At 44.5% G+C, this 14,827-nt stretch overlaps 2 protein-coding genes across 7 annotated transcripts in view; one reads left to right on the top strand and one right to left on the bottom strand.

The window, feature by feature from the left end:
- Nucleotides 1-14,827, top strand: part of REEP1 (receptor accessory protein 1) — a 113,400-nt gene that overhangs the window by 41,180 nt on the left and 57,393 nt on the right. For all 6 annotated transcript variants that reach the window (XM_023251848.2, XM_023251852.2, XM_023251849.2 and 3 more), the window contains exon 2: nucleotides 13,620-13,692. In XM_023251848.2, coding sequence (XP_023107616.1) covers nucleotides 13,620-13,692 — 73 coding nt within the window. The remainder of the gene's footprint in view (nucleotides 1-13,619; nucleotides 13,693-14,827) is intronic.
- Nucleotides 5,473-6,423, bottom strand: LOC101088322 (diamine acetyltransferase 1-like). Its single transcript, XM_045054524.1, is given in 2 exon segments — nucleotides 5,473-6,200; nucleotides 6,202-6,423. Coding segments are annotated over 2 exon segments (519 nt in total). The 5' UTR covers nucleotides 6,256-6,423; the 3' UTR covers nucleotides 5,473-5,735.

Raw genomic sequence — 14,827 nt, 5'->3', positions numbered from 1 at the left:
TGAAGCTCTAACTTCATTAGCTTCACTGTAAATCTACTTCTGCTTGTATTCATTCTTTTTCTCACTCCCCCTCTCTTTTTTTCCCCCCATTTTAAAAATTAGAGGAGACATCTGGCCAGCTCAGCGGGTGGACCATGTGGCTCTTGATCTCAGGGTTGTGAGTTTGAGCCCCACTTTGGGGTAGAGATTGCTTAAGTAAATAAACTTAAAAAAAATTAAGGTATAATTTGCATACAGTGAAATTCACTATTTCTATTGTGTATTGCTACAAGCTTTGACAAATGCTTATAGTTGTGTAACCACTGTCAAAATATATAGAACAGTTCCATTATCTCCAAAATTTTCCTTTTTGGAAAAGGTTATCTTTTGTAGTCATCTTCTCCTCCCACCCCAGCCTCTGGCAACTCACCTGTTTTCTATCTTCATAGTTTTATTGTTTCCAGAGTGGCATAATTGGAGTCATGTAGCATATAGCTTTTTGAACCTGACTTCTTTCACTTAGGCTAGTGCATTTGAATTTCATCACCGTCATTGTATGCATTACTTACTCTATGCTCAACCTTGGAGATGCTGAGATGGAGAAGGCCCAGTCCTTGCCCTCAGAGAGCTCACAGTCTAATGGAGGAGGCACTTGGCCCCATCATCGTAGAGTTTTCCTTTGATACTTAGTATGCACAGCTTTGTCCTACTACCTATCTTGTTCTGGGATACTGGCACCCCTGCCACTTTGTGATCACCCTGAGGATAAAATCTCTGACCTTCTTGAGGCATCATATTGGATGGGGAAGAGTAAGGGGTTTGAAACCAGACCCCATTCGGAGTCTTCCAAATCCACCTCACCCACTCAGTAGTTCCGTGACCTTGTGTTGGACTCAGAATTTGGCACAGAATGTATTGAGTAAATATCTGTTGAATAAATGAATGAAGGAAGCCTCCTTAAGTCCCAGGTCCCTCCTGTGTAAAAAGGGAATAATAGTCGCAACTTCACCTGACTGCTGGGGGGATACAGTGCCTGGTGGGTATCAGTAAAGGTTTGTTCCCCTCTCCTTCCCGAGAGCCCTGTGATACCCTCCCCCAGACAGGCACATTCACACTGTGCAGACCTCCAAGTGGGCTAGGCAGGATGATACCAGCACTTGCTGTACCGGAGGCAGGAAGGGCATGAGCTGAGCAGACACGCCCCCAGGAAACCCCACAGGTACCAGCCCACAAATACAGCTCAAAGAGCCCCTCCCACTAATTCTCAGACTCTGTCAGTCCATTCCTCTCACGAAATACATTCCTTGTAGGGGGCTTCACGGGAAGTTCACTGGGAGGAGAAAACCATAACCCCTTTACCAGGGGACCCTCTGGCTGAGTGTCAGGTCTCAGGCTCTCAGACCCAGGGTGGGGGGAGGAGCATGAGCTGGGAGATGGTCATTGTAAAGAAATCTGTTCTTCCCTTCAAAACACACTCAGCAGGGTGCCTGAGTGGCTTAGCTGGTTAAGGAGTCCAACACTATTTGGGCTCCTGTCATTATCTTACAGTTTGTGAGTTCGAGCCCCGCATCAGGCTCTGTGATGATAGTGCAGAGCCTGCTTGAGATTCTCTCTCTGCCCTTCCCCCTGCTCACACGCACACACACTCTCTCTCAAAATAAACAAATAAACATTAAAAAAAATACTCAGCAACACTCAACACAGGATTGTTATTAATCAATTATTTGTATAATTACCTGTGTGCTGGCTGCCTTCCCTACCAGAGGACACAGGGCACATACTAAGTGCTCAACAGATATTTAATATTGAACGAAAAATATTTTGTGTTTAATAATTGGCATTTGAAGTTATTATTTCTACAGAAAGGAAGGGAATTAATATTTGTCATTCATCTATGGAGTTTTTGGTATGTTAAATCTTTACCTCCAGTCTCATTTAATCTACATAGCAGCTGTTGAAAGTATTTTGGTTTGTACAATCAAGGACACTGGCTGAGAGTTGTTAAGAAATGTGCCCACAGTCCCGTAGGTAGTCAGTGATGGGAGGTGGATTCAGTCTCCAGTCTGACGCCAAAACTCAGCCTCTAGATTTCTTAAGAATAGAAATCTCTACAATTTAGGGGCACCTGGGTGGCTCAGTCGGTTGAGTGTCCGACTTCGGCTCAGGTCATGATCTCTCCGTTTGTGAGTTCGAGCTCTTGCGTCAGGCTCTGTGCTGACAGTTCAGAGCCTGGAGCCTGCTTCAGATTCTGTGTCTCCCTCTTTCTGCCCCTTCGCTGCTCATGCTATGTCTCTCTCTGTCTCTCGAGAATGAATAAACGTTAAAAAAAAAAAAATTAAAAAAAAAATCTCTACAAGTTAGACTTAAAAAATATCCAGACTGATACTTGAGCAGGATTTGAGTGGGTTGGATTGCAGAGTTTCAAGCTTACCAGCATGAATTGAAAATTTGCAGAATGTTTGTTCCGTTTTGTGCTTTTCTAAATTGGGTTTGGGAGTATTTCTGTAATCCAATCTGAATCATGCTTTTTATCGCACCAATTACAGACAGCTCTAAGTAAGCAATAAAAACCCCCCTCTTTGTGCTAAGAGAGGCAGTGTGGGCTGGACAATGGTTGTGGACTTGGAGGCAGGAGGCCTGAGTTTGCATCTGGTTGGATGGGGAGGGCCTTTGGCAGACCCCTGAACCACTCTAAGCCTCAGGTTTTCATTGTTCTGTGATTTTCCTTGTTCGATTTTCATGCACACCGGGAAAGTAACCCCAGTGATCTCAGACACTTGTGGTGTGGATCAAATGAGCAAATAAGCAAATGAGATATTTGTGAGGGGCATAACCCCAGGAGGAGTTTTGTGTGTGTTAGTTCCAAATCTGGAGAGGAGGAGGGGGGTGGAACACACTGGGAAAGAAAGACTGCAGAGAGAGGTCAGCAGAATCACATGCTGTGGTCCAAAAGATGTGGCTTGTTTGTGTTCTGATCTTGGCAGAGGTTGAGGGAGAGAACCTCGTTTGTGTGAAAAGTTTGTGCATTTGGAACCCTGTAAGTTATACTGTCACCTGTGTCAATAAATATATAATACAGTGCCAGGGTCTAATTGTCTTGGGCAATAAATCAGGCAATATTCTCTCTCTTTCTCTCTCTCTCTCTGATCCTCATTCATTCACTCATTCATTCATTCATTCATTCAGGGATCATGGCAGACTTTTAGCCATGCATTGCAGTCAAGTTAATAAAGCAGCAAATCTTGGGCAGTGGAGTCAGATAGACCTGGGTTCAAGTCTGGCCTCCTCCCCTAACTAATGTTAAACTCAGTTATTTTAATTTCCCTAAACCCCAGGTTCCCCATCTGCAATACAAGGACAATGATAATAGTTGTCTCGCAGGGTTATATAAAATTAAAGTAATAATGCTTATAATGAGGTTTGCACAGTTCTTGGCACATAATGGACATTTAATAAATAAATAGTTGTTTATACGTCTTAATCATATAACTGTCAAGGAGCCAAAATGCAAATGGGCCGGTTCTGCTGTTTTCATAGTTTCTCCTCTATCCTTTTAGAAGGTCACAGTGGGTAAGCAGAAGCAGAGGCCCAAGGGTTAGGACTCATGGCAACCATTTCCCAGGTGGTTCACTGTGCCATTGGGAACCCAGAGCTGTGTGCCCAGCCTGAGCAACTCTGCCCAGGTAAGCTTCTGGATTACTGCTGTGAGGATGTTCCCTGCAGCAGCATGGTAAAGATCAGGCTGGCTCAGCTGTATTTAGAACGCAGGTCCATGGCGCATCTTTCAGGACTAGAGTATTAACAGGCCCTGGAGGTGCATTATGGTTTTTGCGAGTCCTTGTTTCATTACACATGGACCCTCTGCTGTCAGGAAGTTGGCTCAGAGCTTGGAGGCATCAGTTGGTTTTATCCATTTTTGGAGACACACACATACACTTACACTCACACTTAAGAGTGTGGATTCCTCCAAATGCTTGTTTTAAAGGTCGTGTTTATTGAGCTATAATTAGTAAAGGTCACTCTTTTTAGTGTGATTTTTCTTTTAATCTTGAGTTTGAATTCCAAGTTTAAATAAATGCAGTTTGTAACCACCACCACAATCAACATGCAGGATGGTTCCATCATTTCCCGAAATTCCTTCACTCTCCTTTGTAGTCAGTCCCTTCCACCCTTAGCCCCAGCAACCACTGATCTATTTTTTTTGTCTCTATAAATTTCCCTTTTTCAGAATAGCATGTAAATGGAATCATACAGCATGTTGACTGTTTAGTCTGGCCTTTTCATATAATGTAATGCATTCGAGACTCCAAATGCTTTTGATTGCAGAAGGATTAGCAGTTCTGAGATCAGTGTGGAAAATCAATAATATTCCTGTATGCCATTAGTAACCAAAAGAAAATCTAACTTAAAAATTCACAATACCACCTAAAATCCCTGAAGTGCTTAGCAGTAAATAAAACAAAACATGTCCAAGATATTTATGGAAAAATTTATAACATATCATGAAAAGACATTGAAGAAAGCATGAGTAGATGGAAAGGATAATGTTCAAAAGGAGATACCCAGTTAACATAAAGATGGTGTTTCTTCCTGAGTAAACCTACAAGTTCAGTGCAATTCCAACCAAAATCCAAATTAAGTTTTTCATGGAACTTGACAAGCTGTCAGGAAATTCCTATAGAAAAAAGCTGAGAATAGGCAAGAGCATTTTAATAATATCAGAATTTATTATAAAGCTATGAGAATTAAGATACTGTGGTATAGGTGTATGCTTAGATGGTAGACCAGTAGAATGGAATAGAGAGCTGAAATAATACCTCTACACATTGGAAGACTTTATATGTGATGGCTAGAACCCAAAACCAATGGGAAAGGATTCAGTAAATATTACTGGGACCATTGGAATCCATACAGAAAAGAATAAAATTGGATCCTGAACTTGCAGCATACATAAAGATAAATCCACATGAATTCAAACCTATAGTGAGGAAGCAAAAGTTAAACATATTTTGGGAAAAAATATGTGACCAGGATTTCCTTAGCAAGATACGAAAACAAACTATAAAAGATTGATATATTTGTCCATGTAAAATGTACTTATTTTTTTTAAAGAGACTTTTAAAAAAATGCTTATTTTTGAGAGAGAGAGAGAGAGAGCAGGAGTGGGGGAGGAAAAGAGAGAAGTGGGGGAGAGAGAACCCCAAGCAGGCTCCACACTGAGCCTGCTCAATCCCATGACTGTGAGATCATGACCTAAGCTGAAATCAAGAGTCTGATGCTTAACCAGCTGAGCCACGCAGGCATCCCTGTCCATGTAAAATTTAAAACTTCTACAACAGAAGGTACTACAAACAAAGTTAAAATAGTTTTTTTTTAATTTATTTTATTTTATTTTATTTTTTTTAAACAAAGGGTAGTTTATTATAAAAGAATCAAAACAGAAACTCTAAGTACCAGTGTGTACATTGTACACATTTAAATGACTCACACGAATGAAGTTTTTTTCATATACATTAAGATCACACCACCTTGCTGTTTATCAAAAGATGTTCAAGGAGAAATCTGACTCCAAACTGCATACAAGACTGCCATCTTAAACAGACCGCATTTCAAACATGCAACAACGCCACTGGTAATAAAGCTTTGGAATGGGTGTTCATTCTATTATTCGACTACAAACAGGATAGAAAGCAAGATCAGTTGAGAATTTAATCTAAAATAGAATGGAAGCCGTCATTTTTCTGCACCAGCACTCCTCACTCCTCTGCTGCCATCTTTAGCAAATACTCCTTGTCGATCTTGAAGAGTCTCCATCCCTCTTCGCTGGACAGATCAGAAGCACCTCTTCTTTTGTAGAAGTTGATAGATGGTTCATTCCATTCGGCTACCAAGAAGTGCATGCTGCTGCAGTGACATTTCATGGCAACCTGGCTTAGGTTCTTCAGAATTTCTGATCCTATGCCAAAGCCTCTATAGTCACTCATTACGAAGAAGTCCTCAAGATACAACAGTTTGCCAATCCATGGGTCATAGGTAAAGTAGTACATGGTGAAACCAACAACACTGTGTCCTTCTGGAGACCGGTGCTCCTTGGGCACTTCTGCAACCAGGCAGTGGTAGAAAGGGTGCTCTCTGAAACCATCCTCTAGTAGATCTTTTTCAGTTAACATTACTTGCTCTTCCATATATTCGTATTTGGCCAGTTCCTTGATTAGCCGGCTGCAGGATGTCACTGCAGTCGGCGGCAGTGGCCGGGCGGATCACGAATTTAGCCATTTTCGTCTTTTGCTTTTCTTCCCTTTGCGGACCAGGCCCCTGTACTTGAACAGCAGGAGGAGGTGGTTCCTCATTCGTCTCCCGGGAGCGTCCTTTTCTCAGTCAGGTTGGCACCATGACCCGGCGAACCTTTGCAAGCGACGGAAAAGCTTCCCCCACTGCGACTAGCGCTGCACCTTAATTTTTTTTTAATGTTTATTTTATTTTTGAGACAGAGAGACACAGAGCATGAACGGGGGAGGGTCAGAGAGAGAGGGAGACACAGAATCTGAAGCAGGCTCCAGGCTCCGAGCTGTCAGCACAGAGCCCGATGCGGGGCTCGAACTCATGGACCGTGAGATCATGACCTGAGCCGAAGTCTGACGCTTAACCGACTGAGCCACCCAGGCGCCCCTAAAATAGTTTTTTATTGGAGAAAGGTGTTTGTAATGAACATGTTCAAGGAAGGATTTATACTCAGAATTCACAAAGAAGTCCTAAATATCAGTGAGAAAAGCATAGCCTAATGAGGGATGTAAATAGGCCAGTTAAGCAGGCCAAATGGCCAATAGGCATAAGAGGCTGCTCACCCTCACTTGTAATTGGGGAAATACAAATTAAAACAAGCATGAGATACCATTTCAGACTGGCAAAGAATTTTTTTAAGTTTGTTTGTTTATTTTGAGAGAGAGAGCAGGTGCAGGGAAGGGGCCGAGAGAGAGGGAGAGAGAGGGAATCTCAAGCAGGCTCCACACTGTCAGTGCAGAGACCAACATGGGGCTCAAACCCACAAACCGCGAGATCATGACCTGAGCTGAAACCAAGAGTCAGGCACTTAATCAACTGAGCCACCCAGGCACCCCCAGACTGGCAAAAACTTTTAAATCTATATCAGTTTGGCAAGAATGGCTAGCATGGGAAGTCTTCTCCACTGCAGGGAGGAGTTGAAACTGGCAGAACCTCTCTGGTGAGTGGATTCGCATTGTATGGTAGAAGGTGCTGTACCCCATGACTCACACTGCACAGGAGACGTGTATTAGAATGGTCATTACAGCCCTGTTTGAAACAGTAAAAAATTGGAAAGAACCTAAATATGCATAAATAAATGCATATTTATATATAGATAAACAAATTGTGATATATTCACATGGTGAAATACCATTTGGTGGTTTCAAATGGTTTAGAAAGACATGTATCAACATAGATCAAATTTCAAAAGCACAAAGTTGAATTTAAAAACTTATTTCACAGGCACCTGGGTGGCTCAGTAAGTTGAGCGTCTGACTCTTGATTTCTGCTCAGGTCATGATCCCAGAGTGGTGGGATTGAGCCCCTTGCTGAGCATGGACCATGCTTGAGATTCTCTCTCTCTCCTTCTGCCCCTATCCCCTGCTTGTGCTGTCTTTCTCTCTCTCAAAAATAAAAAAATAACGTATTTCAGTGGGATACATGGGGTGTAATTCCATATATATAATGTTTAAGCAGTTATAATTTTTTTTTTGCATGGCTTATGTAGTTAATAAAAACATAGTGAGAATGATAAACACCAAATTCAAGATAGTGGTTATTTTGGGGAGGGAGGGAGTGGAATGCATCAGGAAAGAATATATAGGAAACTTCAAATATATGCCATGTCTTAAAGTTTTTTTGTATTAAGAATTATTGTATACTTACTTGAATGCCAATAGGAACTCAAAAACCAAGGAGCATCCTTCTATTAGCATAGACAGCAAAGTGGTCTTGGGGATTAATTCTCATAGAGAGTAATAAAAATTGATTCATAAGCTTTTAGGAAAAAACCTTCTGAATAAAACTATTAGAAATTATTTGTTTTTTTATTTTATTAAGAACAGAAAGCACAAAACATAATCAATGTAAAATTTAATAGCAGGGTGCCTGGGTGGCTCAGTCGATTAAGCTGTGGACTTTGGCTCGGGTCATGATCACACAGTCAGTGAGTTTAAGCCCCGCATTGGGCTCTCTGCTGACAGCTCAGAGCCTGGAACCTGCTTCGGATTCTGTGTGTGTCTCTCTCTCTCAAAAGCTGAATAAACATTAAAAAGATTTAAAAAAAAATTTAATAACCTTTTGATGTCCAAAAGAAACAGTGTACCTTCATGATTTGGAAGACCTTTTGTGCAAATTCATTTTTTTGGATATGGGACACTGCTTTTAAAAATTATAAAATATCCACATATAAAAAGTGCATAGAATATATGTGTACATTTTCATATACATTTGTAATTACAAAGCAGAACTCTGCATAACTACTGTGCAGGTCTAGAAATTCAGCATTCCAGAAGCCTGTGTGTGGTATACTATTCCTTAAATTCAATTTGTTTTATCATAATATGAACAACCATACACTAGGCCTGTTATGTTTCTTATATTGAGAAATTAATTTTAGAAAAAAATGTCCTTAACATTGATTTTTAAATTTTCAACATAATTTGGGATTGGGAAATGTCAGTCCAACACCAGGATGTCTGAGAAGACTGTAGAAAATACTGTTTCGTGGTTTGCAGAAGTCTTGGCCAAGGTTAGCAACCGCCTGTCCCACAGCTTGTACTTGAGCTCCAGGCCAGCAATTGCTCCCCTGCAGGCTCCCGGAATGGTAGGCACTCCTCCTTGGTAACTGTAACTGGCATCATAGTTACGGTTTATGCATGTGAGCAATACCTCTGTTCTCCTGGCCAGAGCTCCAGGAAGTTGATAAGTAGCTTCAGAGTTGTGTTTTCCCTGACACTGACCGATGGGATAGGTATGTGGTCTTTGCCATTTTGGGTAGCCCCTTCCTATCTGAGCATCTGCTGTCTTGCCTGGGATGCTGGGCTTCCCCCCTTACCCCCCAATCTTGGCACACACACACACAAAAACAAACGACAAAACAAAAATCAAACTCGGGCAGATTGTCCTTGATGACTGAGTGAAGAATCCATGGCCAAGGACTGGGAAACAACACACTAGACCAGGGTTTCTCCACTTTGGCACTTTGGGCTTTTTGAGCTGGATCATTATTTGTTGGGGGGAGGGGTGTCCTTTGCATTGGAAGATACTTCGCAGCATCCCTGGCCTCCACCTGCTAGATGCCAGTAGCACTCTCTCAGTGTGACAACCAGAGGATTTCCAGACATTGTCCAGATGTCTGAGGAAACTAAATCACCTCTGGTGGGGAACCACTGCCTTGGAAGATGAGACTCGTGGTCCCTTCTAGATACTACAGCTGTGGAAGTGGTGGGAGAGGCAGCCCTTGGATGAAGGCCCTTAACTTGGAGCAAGAGAAAGAATGCAAGGCCAAGATAGGAGAAATGAGTCAAGCAGATAAATAAATAGAGCCATTAAGTTAGGGGTAGGGGCTTCAGGGTAGCAGTAAATGACAGCGGCGAGAAGAGAGGGTAGGTGCAGGGCTCTGAGGCTGTGGGGTGTGGCGTGAGGTTCTGTTCAGTAACAACAGGAACGAAGGTGTTAGCCAGAACCGGGTCTCCTCTCCAGAGGGAGGCGCTGAAGCCCCCCACCTTCCCTCTGCTGGGGCCAGCCTTGAGTACCTGGAGCACTTTAAATCCTCCTAAGTATTTTACTGCTTTCCTCCTGACCTTGTGCGGAGAGTAACATGAATCTATCAAGTGGGTTAAGCTCCTTGGAGCAAGATCACAATTCTTTTATCTTTATTCACTCAACAGACATTTATCAAGCACCCACTTGGGCACGGGCTGCGCCAGGCAATAGGAACCCCACTAATCATACCAGACCTGCATATTCTGGTTGGGGAGACAACTCAGCCAGGACAGGCAACCCGGGGAGAAGAAATAAGGCGGGCCCCATAGTCAGGCTTCCCAGGTCCACATCCCACCTCTGCTCCTGGCTGTTCTGTCTCCTTAGGTCTCAGTGTCCTTGTCTATAAAATGGAGAATTCTTGACCCAAATGGGTGTTCAGAGGATGAAGTGAGAGAATGTGTACAGCCTGTAGAGCAGTGCCTGGCATTAGTGAGCACTCAGCAATATTAATATCATTATTAACATTGATTTACTATATTTATTATTATTTATTATATTGATTTGTTATTGTTATTATTATACTACAGCATAAAAGGCTGTAATAGAGTGCCAAGAGCGTTCTGAGAGGCAAGTGACCAAAGGTACACAGAAGTGGCTTTTTTGAGATGGGTCTTAAAGGATTAGTCGGACTTTATCAGGAAAAAAGAAGTTGGGGAGTTGTGGAAAGGTCACGCACTGAGATGCGGGCAGGAAGTCACAGATTGGGAGCAAGTGAGCATGGCTTATAGGGTAGAGCTGCTGGCTGTGACATCCGGAGGCTGAGGCTGGGAAGGAAGGTGGGGGGCGGGGGGAGTGTTGCGCTGGAGAAGGGACTTGATCTGAATGGATATTAAGTGCCAAAACCCTTTGGCTTGGATCTGCTTCATTTGCTTATTTCTTTTCTCCAGAACAGATTTGGTAGAAGTTGCCATTTTTTAAATAATTTTTAAAAATTTATTTATTTTGGGGTGGGGGACATGTGGGGGGGACAAGCAGAGAGAGAGGGAGAGAGAATCCCAAGCACTGTCAGCGCGGAACCCAACGCAGGGCTCGAACTCACAAACCGTGAGATCATGACCTCAGCTACAATTCAGAGATGGATGTTTAACTGACTGAGCCACCCAGGCACCCCAGAACTTGCCATTTTAATCTCATTCTTCTGTCCTGAGCAGTGAAGAGCTAGGTGTTTCCCACTACCTGCTGGCCTAATTGAAGCTTTAGAGGCTGGAAAACAAATTTGTCTTGTGGTCCCTGTGCCGTCAAACATGGGGTGGGGTGGCACGCAGGGGAACACTGGCCACCGTGTCACAGCAGGGGTCCAGCAGACGGAGCACAGCCTCTCTTGTCTGGGTGCCCTTGAGGCTTTCCGGTTTTGTGACCACTCAGATGGTGTCAGTGTCTCCACTCTACTTGCTGGGGTTCACAGAGGAACATATCAATAAGCTGGCCCTGGGTCATGATGTGTTTTCCACCTCTCTCATTTCTGAAGCTCACATGCTGCCTCAAGGCAGGGGCTGGAAGCCATCCTGGCAGACGTGGCTAATAACCAGGGCATCTGTGCCAAAGGAGCGGTGTGTTTATTTCTCCGGAACCTGTGGCACTGTGCCTGAGGCTTTGCTGAATCAGCCTGGTGCCGTCTGGCTTCCCCGCTGGATGCTGAGACCTCAGTCCCAAGGTCACAATTGTCCCCTGGATGGCTCTGGCTTTCACTTCCCCACTCCTGAAACTTCACACAGTGAATGGGTACTTATTGAGCACCTGCCAGTCCCCGGGTTGGGGGGGGGGGTGCATTATGAATGAGACAGATACCATCCTGGGCTTTGGAAAACAAATAGTCTTTTAGGAGAGACAGACATCGAAGAAACCATTACGGGTGGTTTGGATAAGGGGAAAGGCCTCACAAGAAACTGAGACTCCCTGACATCTGAGGATGCTTGGGAGGAGTGGCTGGGGAGACCTCCCTCACCAAGCAGGCTCATTATTCAGCCCAGTGGACTCCCACAAGAGATATCCCCCTTGGCCTGCCCAGTGCCTTTGAAACTGTTGCCTTCTTTCTCTTTCTTAAAATTCCTTTCCTGCCTCCCCCAGTCCTTCATTCTCCCCTTCCTTTCAGACTACTCTGTTGTCCCCTTTGCTGGCTTCTCTTGCTCCCCACACATAATTCTGGCCTTCCCAAAGGATGGCCTGGCTCTCCAAAGCAGTAGGCAGTGGTGGTTAGAAGCCAGGCTTGGAGGAGGCCAACCTGGCTGGGTTCTAGCCCCTGATTTACTTCTATAGTCCCACAACCTTAGAGAAGCAAGTGACTGCCTACTCCATGTGTTGGTATCCTGTCTGTAAAAGACGTTTCGTTTTTTGTTTTTTGTTTTTTGTTTTTTAATCAAGGCAAGTCTGAGGCCTGAGGTAATGCGTATAAAGCACTTTGTGCAAGGCCTGTATGAGTCAAGGTTACAAAGCCCTTTCTCTTTCAGCATCAGAAATGGACTCAGTTCCACTCACTTTCCGTTTTTCCCCGGAAACCTGATGAATGTGAAATGTGAAGGTGTTACCTGGCCACAGAGCTTTTAGTAAAACTGACCCCTGCTTGGTACTGAATCTGGACTGGAATTTCTCTGTATGGCCTCTAAATACCTGATGAGGAAGCCATGGCTTTGGGCTTCCTGAGTGTGGTGTCTCCTTGCAGGGACCCTAGAGGCTCTCTATCTGTGGGGTTGTTAGAGGAGATGTTGGCTCATGTGGGGTCTGGGACCACCAGAGTGCCTCTGTTCCCAATCAGCTTACACCTGAATTGACACTTGGAGGTGTCTCAATATCCATTGAGAGCCATTGAGGTGCTGAGAACACATTGTGGAATAAAACAGATTCATTCTGTGGTCTGCAGGCACTTAGAGTTCGGGAGATGTTGTCCATCAAAGTGAGCATTTTGATGTTGTGTACCTCATGTAGTAGGAGATTTGACCTAGTCGGTAAAGTTGGGGATATCTTCCATGAGGAAGTCATGATAGAGCCAGGATCTGATAGATGAACAGGCATTAACAAGCAAAGAAGGGAAAGGGAAGATTCCAGAAAGCGAGAACAGCACAGGCAGAGGCTTTGAGAGGGGATGCTGCAGGGTGGTGGAGCTATGCCATGCAGGTCCTTAGGGGCAGGGGTGAGAGGGTGAGAGTCAAATTATTCAATGACCCCCTGCAGCCCTGGGCAGGGATCAGTGGGAGCTGATACCCAAGCGGTTGTGCTGGTCTCACTTTTCCTTCCTCTTATTAAGAGCAGTGAGAAGCAGGTTAATGCAGGGTGGGGATGTGTGTATTGGGAAAGAGGGGTTGGCTTGATTGGATTTATGATTTGAAAAGCTGATTCTGACTGCAGGATGTGGGAATCAAGCGTGAGGGGAGTGAAATTTGAAGGAACTTTAAGTGAAAAGTTTATTTTAGAGGAGGAAGCCCAAGGTATGGGTGGGCTTTATAGAGCAACAGTGGGGATTAGCAGGAGAGGAGAGTTTGACCTTTAATTTCAGGGGTCATGGCTGATCAACTTGGCTTCCCACACCCACTCTCACCCCCGGTTTTGGCTTCCATGACCCTGGATCACTCTTTCATGTTGCCAAATCACAGACCGAAGGAAGGTGGATGTGCCACTGAAATAGAAGACAGAGGTTCCAAGCACATCCCAGCTAGGGGAGGAAACCTTTAGGGCATTCGTAAAACTAGATCAAGCCTCTCAGCAGCATTTTCTGGAGCATGGAGAGTGTTTTTGGCATTGTAGACAGACCTTTTCCATCAAATAGGATGAATGAAAATGACATTTCTCTTTTCTCTCTCTCTCTCTCTCTCTCTCTCTCTCTGTCTTCCCTCCAGGCTTATATTCGGCACCCTTTACCCTGCGTATTATTCCTACAAGGCTGTGAAATCAAAGGACATTAAAGAATATGTAAGTAGCTCTTATTGGTGGGGGCCTGATGGTTGCGGGGAAGCTGGATGTGAAGTGTTGAGAGAAGCAGGATGCCCTATGCCCTCCTTGGTGCAGGCGCTGAGAAGGGAATCCAGAACACTTAGAGGTTGGAGGACCATATTATTGCTGGGTGGCACCATCACAGCTCTAGATGTGCGGGGTACCTCTAGGCAGGAGAATCATCAGACCGCCCCTGCTCGACAAAGACCTACATGGGGTGGGTGATGAGGAAAGTGTACCCCATCCCATGGTAGCACAGAAACCCAGGTCAAAGTACAAAGCATGTGGATTTGGGCATCAGGAGTCTGAAGTCAAGTTCTGGCCCTGTCATTTGATTGATGCAATGCTGGACAGGAAACCTAACTTCCAAGAGCCTTGGATCCTAATCTGAGGGGTGGATATCAACAATCCCGGCCCCTAGCATCACGAGGGACAAAGGGTCTTTGTTCTCCCTCTTTTACTCAGCTGCCATTTTGGAAGTTTGGCACAGGTAAAGAAATAAAGCATATTTGAAAGTCACTTTCTTTCTCAGATTTTCCAGGGTGCCTTTATGATGAAATCAGCCACCTCCAGATCAACTGCTACCAGAACTTCCCCCCCACCCCCGCCCCGTTCCCTCAGTTTCCCAGAACTGCTGGCTTGGGCTTGCATCTGCTATGAAGCAGGGGGTCTAGATAGGGGTGTGTTCTCTGGAGGCTGGGTCCCTGGTATATTCGAGGGAATCTCGGAGTGTGAACTATAAATAGGTGTCAGGTTGCAAGCACAGAACCTCATGATTCGAGATTGGCTTGGCACAGGGGTAAAACACAAGGCAGCCTTTCCAAGGTGTCTCTCTCTTCCTTTCAGCCTGGGGTGCGGGAAAGCTGAGCCCAGTAAGGAAGCGTAATCAGGGCCACCGTGGTGCGGGGTCTGATCCTCTACTTTGCAGGGGCAGAAACTCAATTCTGTCAACTCATCTGGGGGAAGCTCAGACGCCGGTAAATTGTTTTGCTCTGACCAAATTCACAGGAGCCTGGTTTATGACTAAAATGGCAATTCATTAATTTGGAGTGAAAAATATCACTGACGAGCTGAGCAGCTGTTTGCGTTGGCTGGCGAGCACGAGCTTTTCCCA

This window comes from Felis catus, chromosome A3 (genome assembly GCF_018350175.1).
Source record: "Felis catus isolate Fca126 chromosome A3, F.catus_Fca126_mat1.0, whole genome shotgun sequence".
NCBI classification, from domain to species: Eukaryota; Metazoa; Chordata; class Mammalia; order Carnivora; family Felidae; genus Felis; species Felis catus.
The sequence above is the reverse complement of the archived record's forward strand: the minus strand, read 5'-3'. Positions and strand labels throughout refer to the sequence as shown.